Source organism: Scardinius erythrophthalmus, assembly GCF_964197995.2.
Source record: "Scardinius erythrophthalmus genome assembly, chromosome: 2".
NCBI lineage: Eukaryota > Metazoa > Chordata > Actinopteri > Cypriniformes > Leuciscidae > Scardinius > Scardinius erythrophthalmus.
In genome coordinates, this window is record NC_138222.1 from 62,547,448 (window position 1) to 62,560,192 (window position 12,745).

The window sequence follows — 12,745 nt, forward strand, 5'->3', positions numbered from 1 at the left end:
TTATTCATCACTAAAAATATATTTTTTTAACTTTTATGAACTCTTTAAGAGAACATGTACATTTGACTATACGTTAGATATTTAAACAAACATTTCAACTTACTAACAAATAAATAATCTACAAACTTCTTTTAATGCATGGTTGATGTGCATGTTATTATATTTGTCAGCTATGACCAATTATTTAGTCAATACATCTGGCATACTCCGTTTCAGTAACAAGAGTGTGTTACTGTGCTTTATACTGTGCTAAATGTGAAATGACACACCAGATAATATCTACAAATGGTGTGACCGGTATGAACTGGCCTATGTGTAAAAGTAAAATATTATGTATATAGTTTATAAATGAAAATGGACATGTACACAACACAGTTGTGCAAATATACCAGCTCTCATCAAGAAACCTTTAACTTTTGCTGCAAATCCCTTTGACGTTGCAGATGATAACAGGCAGGTCCAGTTGAGCTTTTGGAAACGTGTTTTGCTGTATTTCTGCTTGACTTCAAACTGATCCACCTCTTTCGACATCTGAACAGTTTCTGATTTGTCAAATAAAGATGTAAATGTCTCTAAGGAATTTTCCTTAAAATATCTAATTTATCACTGCACAGAATTTGTGCTCTTTTTTTTTTTTGCAAAATTATACCAAAAACATGACATGTTAACATGTGTAACGCTGTCAGAGTTTTTAAGTCTGCCCAGGATGGATAGAAAAGACAACGCACACGGACGGTAGTTCCACGTCTTTATATAATTCCTCTCAGTTAAATGCACTCTTCTCATACATGTCATAGAGCGAATATTAACAGGGGAAAAACACTCTGAAAACACGCTACAAACAAAAGTAGAACGTAAACACAGTAAATCAAAGGAGCAGTCGGTAGAGCGGTCATCTCTCTCCTCTCACAAGCAAAACTCTTCTCTCACTGCGCACGCGCTCACTTGAACAGCGCGCATACAATAACATGTCATCTTAAAGGCATAGACAACATTCATGTCATGAACACTATAACATTAGGTGGCCGTTACAGATCCCCCCCAGGAAGGTAAAGGCTGCCCTCAGCCGTGCACAACTGAGTACAGCATCACTTTAAACAACCTCATACATGAAAAGTTGTCAAAACAACAGAACCATACTGGAGAAGGTATTATTAAGGTACACACTGGCATACATGACAGTACAGATGGACCAAAATACATTGTCTGCAGCAGCATTTTCCAAACAAATGAAAACAGCGTGTAACCAAACAAAAACAGAATATAGGACATCCTTTTTTACACTGTTTCTCTTTTTGTGTACAACATTGTAACAAGCATGTCAACAGACTAAGTATTAATACTAATTCTTAATTTTCCCTTTTCTCAAATTTAAACCTTCTACCTTTCACAGTGACAAACCAAGCAAATGAACACACATTGACGTAATCTAAACACTATTTAAGGTCCAGTCTGTCTGTGTGGTACACATTCGTCCACCTATTACTCAACCAGTCTGAGGTGATTCTTGGTGCGCGTCGAGGTCTCAAGTCATAACGGTGTCTGTCAGGAACATTATCACTAATAGTCAAGTCATTGTTTCGAGACCCAACGTCAACCTGTAGGTCAGGCAACTCATCAACACTGTCCACATTTCCTGACACATCATGAGCACTGGACGTCACAGGGAGACTATAGTCAACGTTGATTCCCAAGTCTGTTAGGTTTACGGCGGTAGCACCGGCAGTATCCTCTGTTTCCCCCGGCACTTCATCAAGCCAAGAACTGTCAGCTGATGTTTCTACAACAGAAACCCCTGTGGGCTCAGTCTCTGACTCAAGCGGTTCCCAGGTACGAAAAGGAAGCAGATTTACGACATGAAATACACCTGCGTCCGCCCCTGTAATCGCGTCTATGAGTCTGTAGTTCACTTCCGACAGTTTTTGTGCAATTTGGTAAGGGCCAGCATATAGAGGTGCTAGCTTAGCCGTGAAGTTCGCCAGTGCATCCGAACGGGGATGAGTCTTAATTCTGACCAACTCATTTACAGAGTAAGACACAGGCCGACGTCTCTTGTCGTAGTACTTCTTTCTTTTGTCATGGTTCTCATCCAAAACGGACCTAGCATGATCATGTGCTTCTCTGATCGATGACTCCAAGCTTTCCGGGTATGGGATACAAGGTTCATCCCCACCATCACTATTCGGCTGAGTGATGAGGTCAAGAGGGGTATTCAATTCTCGTCCATACAGCAACATGGATGGGCTTTGGCCAGTGCTCTCGTGTGGTGCAGTCCTCAAAGCAAAACAAATTTGGGGCAGGTAACGATCCCAAGCAGTGTGCTTGTTACCGACGTAAGCACGGATGGCAGTCTTCAACGTCCGATTCACCCTCTCCGTTGCATTCGTCTGGGGGTGATACGCAGTTGTAAGTCTGTGTTCCGACCCCAGTGTGGTGAGAACATGCCTGAATAGTTCACTCACAAATGGTGACCCTCTGTCCGAGATCAGGTAATTAGGCACCCCATGTCGTGCGAACACCTCGCTAAGCAACTTGCTGGCAGCAACCTGGGCAGTCGCTTCTCGTACTGCACTAACCTCCACCCACTTCGAAAAATAGTCCACAAAGACCAGAATGTAAGCATTACCGCAGGGTGTGCGTGGTAAAGGACCCACAAAGTCCACTCCAGTATATTCCCAAGGTCTTTGAGGGCGGATGGGAACCATGAACCCAGCAGGTTTTCTCTGGCTTGGTTTTGTAAACTGGCAGACAGTACAGGAGGCAACATACTTCTTAGCGTCAGATGACATTTTTGGCCAGTAAAATCGAAGTTTCAGCCGCGCTACAGTCTTCGTCATGCCCAAGTGACCAGCCATCGGGTGATCATGGTAATATTTCATCAAACTCCTTTTCATAGCCGTAGGTGCATACAGTTTAAGGCGCTTCATAGGGTGGAGATTACAAGCCACTTTGTCATCCACAAAGTACAGGAGTCCATCCTGGATCTCATACTGAGACAACTCCTCAGTGCCATTCTCATCCTGTGTCTCCAACATCCGCAGAAGCTTTCCAGTCTCTGGGTCGTTGAGCTGCAGCTGCCTAATGTGCTCCCGATCTGAAAACATTACAGGGGGTAAAGCACGCAGGTCCAGTCCCCCAATAATGGCATAATCAGGGAGAAGTCCCAAAGGTACACTGCTAGAAGGAACAGGGTTACGTGAAAGTGCATCAGGGACACTGTTACTTGTCCCCGGCTTATGGACAATGTCAAAGTCGAAATCCTGCAATCTGAGAGACCACCTAGCCAGCCGGCCAGAGAGGTTTGGGCGCGACATAAGCCATCTTAAACTGCTGTGGTCTGAAAAAATAGTCACATGCAGACCCTCGATATATGGCCTGAAGTGTTCGAGGGCCCAGATGACCGCTAAGCACTCCTTTTCCGGAGTAGAATAGGGTTTTTCAGACTTATGGACGGCACGACTTGCATAGGCCACCACAACATCTCTGCTATTTTTGTCCTTCTGCATGAGTGCAGCACCAAGTCCACTGTCGCACGCATCCGCATGGATGGAGAAAGGAAGAGAGAAGTCCGGGAATGTCAAAATAGGTGCGGAAGTAAGCTTTTCCTTGAGATAATCCATGGCCGTCTGACATTCATTTGACCATACAAAGGGAACATCCGTCCTGGTCAACACAAAGAGTGGCTCTGCATGTCGGGCATAATCCTGGATGAAACACCTATAATAGCTGGTCATTCCCAGAAACTGTCGGACTTGTTTCACATTAGCTGGCGTATGAAAATCAATCACTGCTCTCACTTTTTCCTCATTTGGCATGATACCATTTGGGGTGATTTTGTAACCCAGAAAGGTGAGTTCGCTCCTGCAGAACTGGCATTTTGTCAGCTTGATAGACAGTCCAGCAGATCCCAGCCTGGTGAGAACCTCTCTCAGGTCCACAAGGTGCTGTTCGAAAGTAGGCGACGCCACCACAATATCATCTAAGTAGACGGCACACGACTTATAGATGAGACCCGCAAGGACTGTGTTCATGAGCCTTTGAAATGTGGCGGGCGCATTGCACAATCCAAAAGGTAAGACCCGAAACTGAAATAACCCACAGTGGGAAATGAAAGCCGTCTTTGGCTTGGAGTTCTCTGCCACTGCCACCTGCCAGTAGCCTCTGGCCAAGTCAATGGTGGAAATGAAAGTCCCTCTAGCCAAGAAGTCAAGAGATTCATCAATCCTCGGTAGAGGATAAGAGTCTTTAACAGTGAGCTTATTTAGTGCACGATAATCGACACAGAACCTTGGCTCTCCTGAATGTTTTGGTACAATTACAACTGGGGCAGCCCAAGGACCAGAGGCAGGTTCAATTATTCCTTCTCTCAACATGTCTTTGATTTGAGACTCAATGAGTTCCTTTTTAACAGGAGAAGTGCGGTACGGGGCAAGGTGAACCGGTTTTGCATCAGCTGTAACAATGTCATGCTCCACTAGAGAGGTGCATCCTAAATGTCCATCAAACAACCCACTGAAGGACTTGAGCAGTTCAGTTAATTTGTGTTGCTGCTCGTTTTCCAGCGATGATTCTCCAACCTTCTCAGACAGGGCAGAAGAATTGAAATCCAGGCAGGACAAATCAGGATCAGGACTAGGTATCTTCAAGTCAGCACCCTCCAACTCCTCAAGGGGCACCGGCTCATCGCCGAGCACTACCGTCCTGGATGGAACATGAATCGAAACTGAAGATCTCAACATAAAATCCATACCCAAGATAACGGGAGAAGAAAGATTATGGACAACAGCAAAGCGGTGATAGAAACGCTGGCCCAAGAAACCCAAAGACAACCAAATGACACCCAGCGGGCAACAGGATGCTCCATCCGCAAGCTGAACTGGAGGTGCAGACCACGGTTTTAATCGTACGTCCCCCCCAGGAATAGTCTGGACAACCGCTGCGTGCACCGCAGAGAGAGAAGCACCTGTGTCAAGAGTTGCATCAATAACTTGTCCATAAAGATTAACCTTCACTCTGAACGGGGTATTCCAATAGGACGTGGAAGCAATATCCTCCACATGACACAGCTCAGGTTGATCATTTACGGAATCATCAGGTAAGCGAGGCACATCTATCTTCTGGAGGGAGGATTGCCTCGTCTGAACGTCCTCCCCCCTCTGAAGTTTCCCCTCTGGGCAAAGTCTGGGGCCATGTTTCCTTCACCCATGGCTTGGTCAGAGCCATCCATCCGTCCAACGTCCGACACTCTATTGACTGTATCTCTCGGGGGTTCTGGGGACTCCATTGGAGGCAAACGCGGTCTTTCTCCTAGACTACAATTTGGACAAGTACGAGTGGTGAATCCTGGCAAGGAGCACTTAAAACAGCGAACATCCCTTCTAGGCGTACTACTAGATTGTCTCGGAGGAGGACACTCAAAACTTGGACCAAGGACTGCATGAAGCTCGTGAGCCCGCAAAAGAAGGTCCATGACTGACGGTATGGGTGTGCCATAAAGAGCGACTCTATATTCCTCAAGCACATGCTTCCTTATCAAGTCTATTTGCTCTAGTTGAGGTGGAGGAGACCTTAGCTTACGAAACTCACCCAACATATGAGCGACAAAGGTCGGCAGTGGCTCATCCGGCATCTGCATACGGTCCAAAATGCCCCTCAGGACACGTTCCTGATTGTCCGAAGGCAGAAAGACTGTCCTAAAGAACTCACAGAACTGATTCCAACTGGTCAAATGTGTGCTTAGTGCAGCAAACCATTTTCTTGGCTCTTTTGACAGAAAACGTGGAAGCTCAAGGAGAATTTGGACATCTGAAAGATCCAGGGAGGTCCTATACACATTGAGAGACTGAAGCCATTCCTCAGGATTTAGGGAACCATCTGCAGCAAACACGGGTGGCTCGAGCCGTGATTGGTTAAGCATAGCAGTAAGTGCATTTGTTGTGGCACTCATATCCACAGTGAGTGGTTGAGAAAATGTAGGTACAGAGCTATAAGTTACATTGACTGGCACTGACCTTTGAGCTGTTGACTTAGCTTGCCCCAAACTGTAAGGAGTTGAGCTGGCTCTGGGAGCTGGATGTGGGGTCACAGGCACGGTACACCCTTGATGTGTTAAACGGTCCATCATGTCCTTTTGTAGGTCAATCGATTCGCGAAGGCTCCGCTGCAGCACTGCCACTTCTGCTTGTAACAGCTTGTTTTGAGACTGTAAATCTTCAACATTATGCTGTGACGCTCCCTGTTGTAGAAAAGAGTCTTCATCTGCGGGCCAGTCAGTAGAGTCAGACTGAAAGTCAGGGTGAGTAGCCATCATGTATGAAATCACAATCAATTAATAAATGCAAATAATAAATCAAGATACCGTAAATTTACACAAATATATGAGTCAAAAGCTGTACTAACTTTGTACCAACTGTTACTCTTATACCCACAAGAAAAACAGCAGTGTGTTTATGTAAAAACTCAGAAAATTAACTTCTGCCCTGCTTTTCACCTTTAACTGCAAACCAAGATACGGTGCACAACAGTATAACACAGCAATGTTACCCACAAAAAAAGTATCAGAAAAAAAAACCGATGAAAAATTAGTGATTTGCACAATAGTTTCAACAAAAATGTACTCAACCAAGTGTCCTTTCCAAATGCAATCTATACCGCCCGTGCTGGTCTGAAATGAACAGATAGGCACACCAAAAAACAAACAAAAAAACAATTATGTCCCAGAAGGGTTTCACACAGTTTTCACTTCAATGTTCCCTTTTTTTGTCATCCGTAAATTACTGTCCGATCAACACACAAAAAAATATGATTGTTTCTTTCAATATAGCTCAATTCAGTTATTGATCCACATTTCACAAGAAAAAACGCTGAGAGAGAAAAAAAAATACCTCCAACTCGTTGTACACAATGAAAACAGTCAATATTCGGGCGATCCACGAAAATAGTATTGGAAATCAGTCAAAACCAACATAAAAAACAACATCACCTGAAAATCAGTCACGCACCGACCGCATGGTGTCCATAGTTAGCAAGCTAGTCAGCACGGTGGAATGGAAAAACTCCAGCAACGAAAACCTCTTCCAAAAAAAAAACAATAACAATCCGAACCTCCTTGTAGATAAAGGACAAGAGATGACCGGTGAATCCAGTTGTTCGGGCGCCAATTTGTAACGCTGTCAGAGTTTTTAAGTCTGCCCAGGATGGATAGAAAAGACAACGCACACGGACGGTAGTTCCACGTCTTTATATAATTCCTCTCAGTTAAATGCACTCTTCTCATACATGTCATAGAGCGAATATTAACAGGGGAAAAACACTCTGAAAACACGCTACAAACAAAAGTAGAACGTAAACACAGTAAATCAAAGGAGCAGTCGGTAGAGCGGTCATCTCTCTCCTCTCACAAGCAAAACTCTTCTCTCACTGCGCACGCGCTCACTTGAACAGCGCGCATACAATAACATGTCATCTTAAAGGCATAGACAACATTCATGTCATGAACACTATAACATTAGGTGGCCGTTACACATGACATATATTAACTATGTCATATTAAATCAGATAAAAAGAAAAATGAAACAGAAAATCTGTTTTCATGTTTTCACTTCACAAAAAAACAAACTTTCACCCAAAAAAAAGGAAAACACGGTTACACTATTGAGAATAGATATTTCATATGTACTTTTAAGGCAAGACAACCCAGGTGAATAGGGTAAAAAAGCAACTAATAGATATCACTACACTTCCCCAGTTAAATGATTACAGTAAGAAATGCAAAAAAATAAATAAATATATATATATATATATATATATATATATATATATATATATATATATATATATATATATATATATATATATATATATAATATATGTATTACAAGGTTTCTATTTCTTAGTGCAATTAAATATGCACTAATTTACAAACATTTCTAGAACAAAAATATAAACATTAGTTAAAGCCAGGTTAAAAAATTTTCTTTAATTTTTGTAACATATAAAGAAAAAAATGTTCAGCATTTTTTTTTAGGAATAAAATGTTGTATAAAATCAGGCAAATTATATATGAACAAACCCCTCTGTAAAAACCTTCAGAATATAGATGGGAATAAAAGTGTAAAGTTTGGTGTATGTAAGTGCTGCTGAAGTGGAGATGTATCAGAGCAAGAGAGAAGAAAACTACTTTTGAGAAAACGGCCTTTAAAGATATGTACAGTAATTGAAATCTGCAAAACCAAATAGATAAAGTGCTACTTAAAAGTGTACTTTGGATGTTTTCTTTTCACTTTAGTCTGAAAAAACACTATGAAAAGCTAAAAAGCCCAAAATCTCAAAATTGACATATGCATGAAAAAAAATGTGTTTTTGCCTGTAGTGTCTCGCCTTAACTGACCACAATTACCATGTTAAACAAGATAAAAAAAAAAATAATAATAATAATCCTTTCTTGTTTAAGAACTGAGATATATATTTAATGTATCCCTGATAGTCATCATCAGATTATACAATACTTAAAAAAAAAATATTAAAAAAAAAAAAACTTTGATGTGTCCCCTCTGTAAAGGTTGCATGTCTATCGAAATGAGATCTACTGACTCATAAGCTATTATTAGCATGCTGTTGACTTCAGGGAATTACATGACTTCAGCATACATGAGTGCCGACTAGACTGAGTGCTGTAAACAGAGAACGGCAGTAAGGAGAAGTATTGTTTTTTCATGGAAATTACAAGAAAATATCTGCCCATGGAATGGGACGAACGCTGGAGAAGAGAGAAGGAGCGCAGGAAAAGGGTGATAGAGGAAGGAGGGGAGAAGTTTGAGGAAGAAAACAGGAAGCTAAAATGGATCATGTCCTACAACGACAGCAGGATGGGAATGAAAGAGAGAGCAGTGAAGGACAACGAGTGCGATAATATGGAGGAAGATGAACTTCTACGAAGGTATCATAGACAAAGTTACCCAAGCGAGATCTTCCAGACTCTAGGGGAGATGAAGATGGAGAACATTCTCACGGATCTGATCCTGAGCACTGAGGATGGGATGAGCTTCCATGTTCACTCGCTCGTCTTGGCTGTGGTGAGCTCCCTTATCCAGCAAATGCTCCAGGAGAGGGATGGAGATGAGAAGGAGATCTCGCTGAGATTGGGTCCCGAGGTTCACGGTTCGGGTTTGGCTGCAGTGGTGGAGTTCGCCTACACTGGAGCCATCCGCAACCTGAACAAAGACGACATGCCACAGATTCAGACTGCAGCTCTTTGTCTGGGAGCACCAAGAGTCCTGGAGATCTCCAAAGAGGAGGAAGATGGAGGTAACAGGGAAGAAAAACTGAGTAAGATCTCAGCGGAGGAGCAGATGAAAGTTGGCCTGCAGTCCATGAAGGACTTGTGGGCCAAGAGAGTGGGATGTGATGTTGAACTGGTTGCAGAAGGAATGGTTTTTCAAGGTAAGACACCTTGAGACATTGTAGATGACCCACACAAATCGTGACCATTTGTGCAAGAAAGAGTGATGCTTGCCCATGAGTCACCACAATGCTAGTGTTGTGGTTGGTTGCCATATGGTTGCTTCATTAGCCCCTTTCACACAGCAATCCCAGGAAATTACCGTGAAGAACATTAAAAGTGAATGACAGAGGTAGAGAAAAAAAATACATTTATGTCGATGACACTCTAAACCTTTTGAATCAATTTCATTCATGCATTATTCAAATTTAAAAATAAATAAATAAATCTGAACACAAGAAAATAACAATCGTTTTTCTCTCCATTTTGTCAGATGCTGGTCTTGACTTTTATCCAGCTGTAGAAAAAGACAAAAAATTGTTTAAAAGTGGAAAAAAAGAGGCAGGGGGAAATTACAATTATGTCAGTGACTTCATAAGCCTTTTGATTCCATATAATCAACACATTTTCAACACAAACTTTGAAAGTTTTACAAACTTTAATTTGAACAGAAGAAAATGACAATTGTTTGTCCCTCCATTTTGTCAGATGCTGGTCTTGACTTATCCAGCTGGAGAAAAAGACAACAATAGTCATTAGCTAGTCTTCAGTAGTGAAGGACAGGTGTAGAGACAATATGACAGTTATGTTAATGACTTCACAAACATTTTGATTCCATTCCATCCATTCTACACAGTTATATCAGTGACCATTCAAATTTGAATGTTTTAAAATTTAGAAAATTACATTTCAATAGTGTCCTTGAACAGAGAAAGTAGCATCTTTAAAAGACTCAATTCTTTGCCCTCATGAAGCTCACAGGGTGCTACTGGCAGCCAGCAGCGACTACTTCAGAGGCATGTTTACCAGCGGTATGAAGGAGAGCCAGCAGGAGTCCGTGTCTCTGCTGTCGCTCGGAGCCGCTGAGCTTGAGCCCCTCCTGAACTGGGCCTACAGCGGCACTCTGATGCTCGGATGGGGCTGCGTGTTTGACCTCGCCTCTACATTCCTCCAGTTTCAGATTCAGCCTGTCATCTCGGTCTGCCTTGAGTTCTTGGAGCAAGAAATGGATGCCCACAACTGCCTGGACGTGGCGTCTTTCGCAGAGGCCTACGGGATGGCGGAGCTGATTGAGCTGGCTGAGGATTTTGTCCTGAGACACTTCCAAGAAGTATCTGCCACTCCAAAGTTTCAGGACCTCCCGGCCGAGAAGCTTCTGGCGTTCCTCCGATGCGACGCGCTGTCCACTCCATCGGAGCTGGCAGTTTTCCGAGCGGTCGTCGCTTGGGTGGAGACAGATCTCGCTGAACGGCTCCCGCAGGCCGAAGAGCTCATGCAAGCTGTGCGTTTTTCATTTATGACTTTCAAAGAATTTCGAGAAGTTCGTGCTGTAAACCTGCGCATGGAATGCAGTGGAGAATTTGAGGTTGAACTCTACAAATCGGCACTGAAGGAGTTTGGATTTGGCATCTCTGACCGTGTGGCGCAACGTGTGCGTCACCCCAAAGATGCCCTGGTTTTGGTCGGAGGCGATCAGCTGAATCCAGACATGGATCAACGACTTCCCAGCAAGCAGCTCTGGTTTGTTAACTCTCTGAGAAGTGGAACAGGCCTTGTGAAGGAGATAGAGTGGAGAATGCTGGGAGAAATGCCAGATCAGGCCAGATTTAGACATGGCGTTGGGGTCCATCATGGTCAACTGTATGTAGCTGGAGGTTGCCACTTTTACACAAAGTATGACGTCATGAAATCTGTTTACAGGTAAAGTGATGCATACTTAAAGACCTCACAAAATCCAAAGTCCGGTTTTGTGTAATGAGTAATGAGGTCTTTAAGTCTTGTTCTATTAATTTAGCTAAAAACATATAAAACACAGAATTTGCATTGCATCGCAGTTTTTCTGTGGGTATGTCAGCCTGTTTTTGTTCACTTTTCTTTCACCTGTTCTCACTTTTTCTCTATCCGCACATCTGCATCAACAGGTACGACCCTGTGCGAGATCATTGGAAAAGGCTGGCAGACCTTCTTGAACTAAGGAGTAACTTTACGCTGGTGGTGAGTGGAGACGCCCTGTATGCTGTCGGAGGAGACAAAGACATCAACACAAATCTTGACAGCGTGGAAAAATACTCACTAGAAACAGATTCCTGGAGGTAGGAAAAAAACGTAAAACAGGATAAAAGAGCAAGTTAAATATTTTCTAAAAGATCCCTTAGTAATAATTAACTATATTCGGCCTGTTATTGTGAAAATAAAAATGTAAACACAGAATGCACAGAATGAATGAACTGACTGACATCTTGTGGCTCTCAGAAGCACAACATACCTGTAAATGATGGAGAATCTTTGGACAATCATTTGATTTGCCAGTCCAAAGTCAAATGTTATTGCTTAGAGGTTGCTCTTTCAGCTTTGTCTCAGGCTTTTCTCTTTTACGATTAATTGGGATAAATAAAACATAGGCACAAATGAGTCAATTGCCTTTTCTGCTCTGTGGAACAGCTTCACCCATCCTTTGGACCAAGCCTTAAGCGGTCATGTTGCCACCGTCTGGGGAGGTGAAATCTTCATCTCTGGAGGCTTCAACTGCAAGTACCAATGTCTGATGTCGATGTTCCTCTACCACCCAGTGAGAGGAACCACATACCTCGCTGATATGACCCACGACCGGGCCCAGCACTGCATGGAGAGCATGAGAAACCATTTCTATGTAGCTGGCGGGGTGTGCAACCTTAATAAGTACTACACCAACCAGCTGGTCTGCGAGACGTACGACCCGGTACACGACACCTGGACAGTGTTCACTCCTCTTCCCATTCCCCACGTTGGCGCGGCCTCTGCTGTCCTGGAGGAGCGGCTGTATATTCTAGGAGGTTATTGCCAGGAGGACTATAGCGAGGCAAGGCAAACTCACCGCTATGACCCTGTGACTCAGAGATGGGACAGCATGGGAAAGATGCCCGGTCCCGTCACTGACGTGCGCGCATGCCTCCTTCATCTACCTGAGCACATCAGGAAATGAGAAAAATATGTGTTGCTTTTATTTGTATAGCCTTAATGTCTACATAGGGAGCTGCCTTGTGAGGGAGAATTTTCTCTCAAATGAAAACTCATATGGAACGCTCTGTATGAGCAGCAAGTCTGATTATCATACAAATAAAAGTCCTTACGTGAAGACATTTTATAATTCATTTTAATCAGAATTATTTGAACTATTTTTATTTATACATATAACCGTTTAAAAGCATTTCTGTTACTTGAAACAAAATAACTGTTAACTGAAATAAAATAAAATAAAATAAAATA

General features: G+C 42.8%; 1 protein-coding gene across 2 annotated transcripts; it reads left to right on the forward strand.

The window, feature by feature from the left end:
* Positions 1–8,434: 8,434 nt before the first annotated feature.
* On the forward strand, positions 8,435–12,614 carry LOC308686967 (kelch-like protein 33). Of its 2 annotated transcripts, none has more exons than XM_081359105.1 (4): positions 8,435–9,441; positions 10,255–11,020; positions 11,422–11,592; positions 11,942–12,614. In XM_081359105.1, exons 1-4 carry the CDS (start codon positions 8,715–8,717, stop codon positions 12,459–12,461), a joined length of 2,184 nt encoding a protein of 727 aa, XP_081215231.1. In that variant the 5' UTR covers positions 8,435–8,714; the 3' UTR covers positions 12,462–12,614. The 2 variants fall into 2 exon arrangements, with proteins under 2 accessions (XP_081215231.1, XP_081215230.1); XM_081359104.1 differs by having other exon boundaries at positions 8,446–9,441; positions 10,255–11,200.
* Positions 12,615–12,745: the final 131 nt, after the last annotated feature.

Excerpts from the sequence above, each read along its gene's own strand:
- LOC308686967 (XM_081359104.1), top strand. The coding sequence starts at position 8,715 with ATGGAAATTACAAGAAAATATCTGCCCATGGAATGGGACGAACGCTGG. Across the intron at positions 9,442-10,254 it reads AGAAGGAATGGTTTTTCAAG|CTCACAGGGTGCTACTGGCA; the intron begins GTAAGACACCTT and ends GCCCTCATGAAG. Across the intron at positions 11,201-11,421 it reads GTCATGAAATCTGTTTACAG|GTACGACCCTGTGCGAGATC; the intron begins GTAAAGTGATGC and ends CTGCATCAACAG.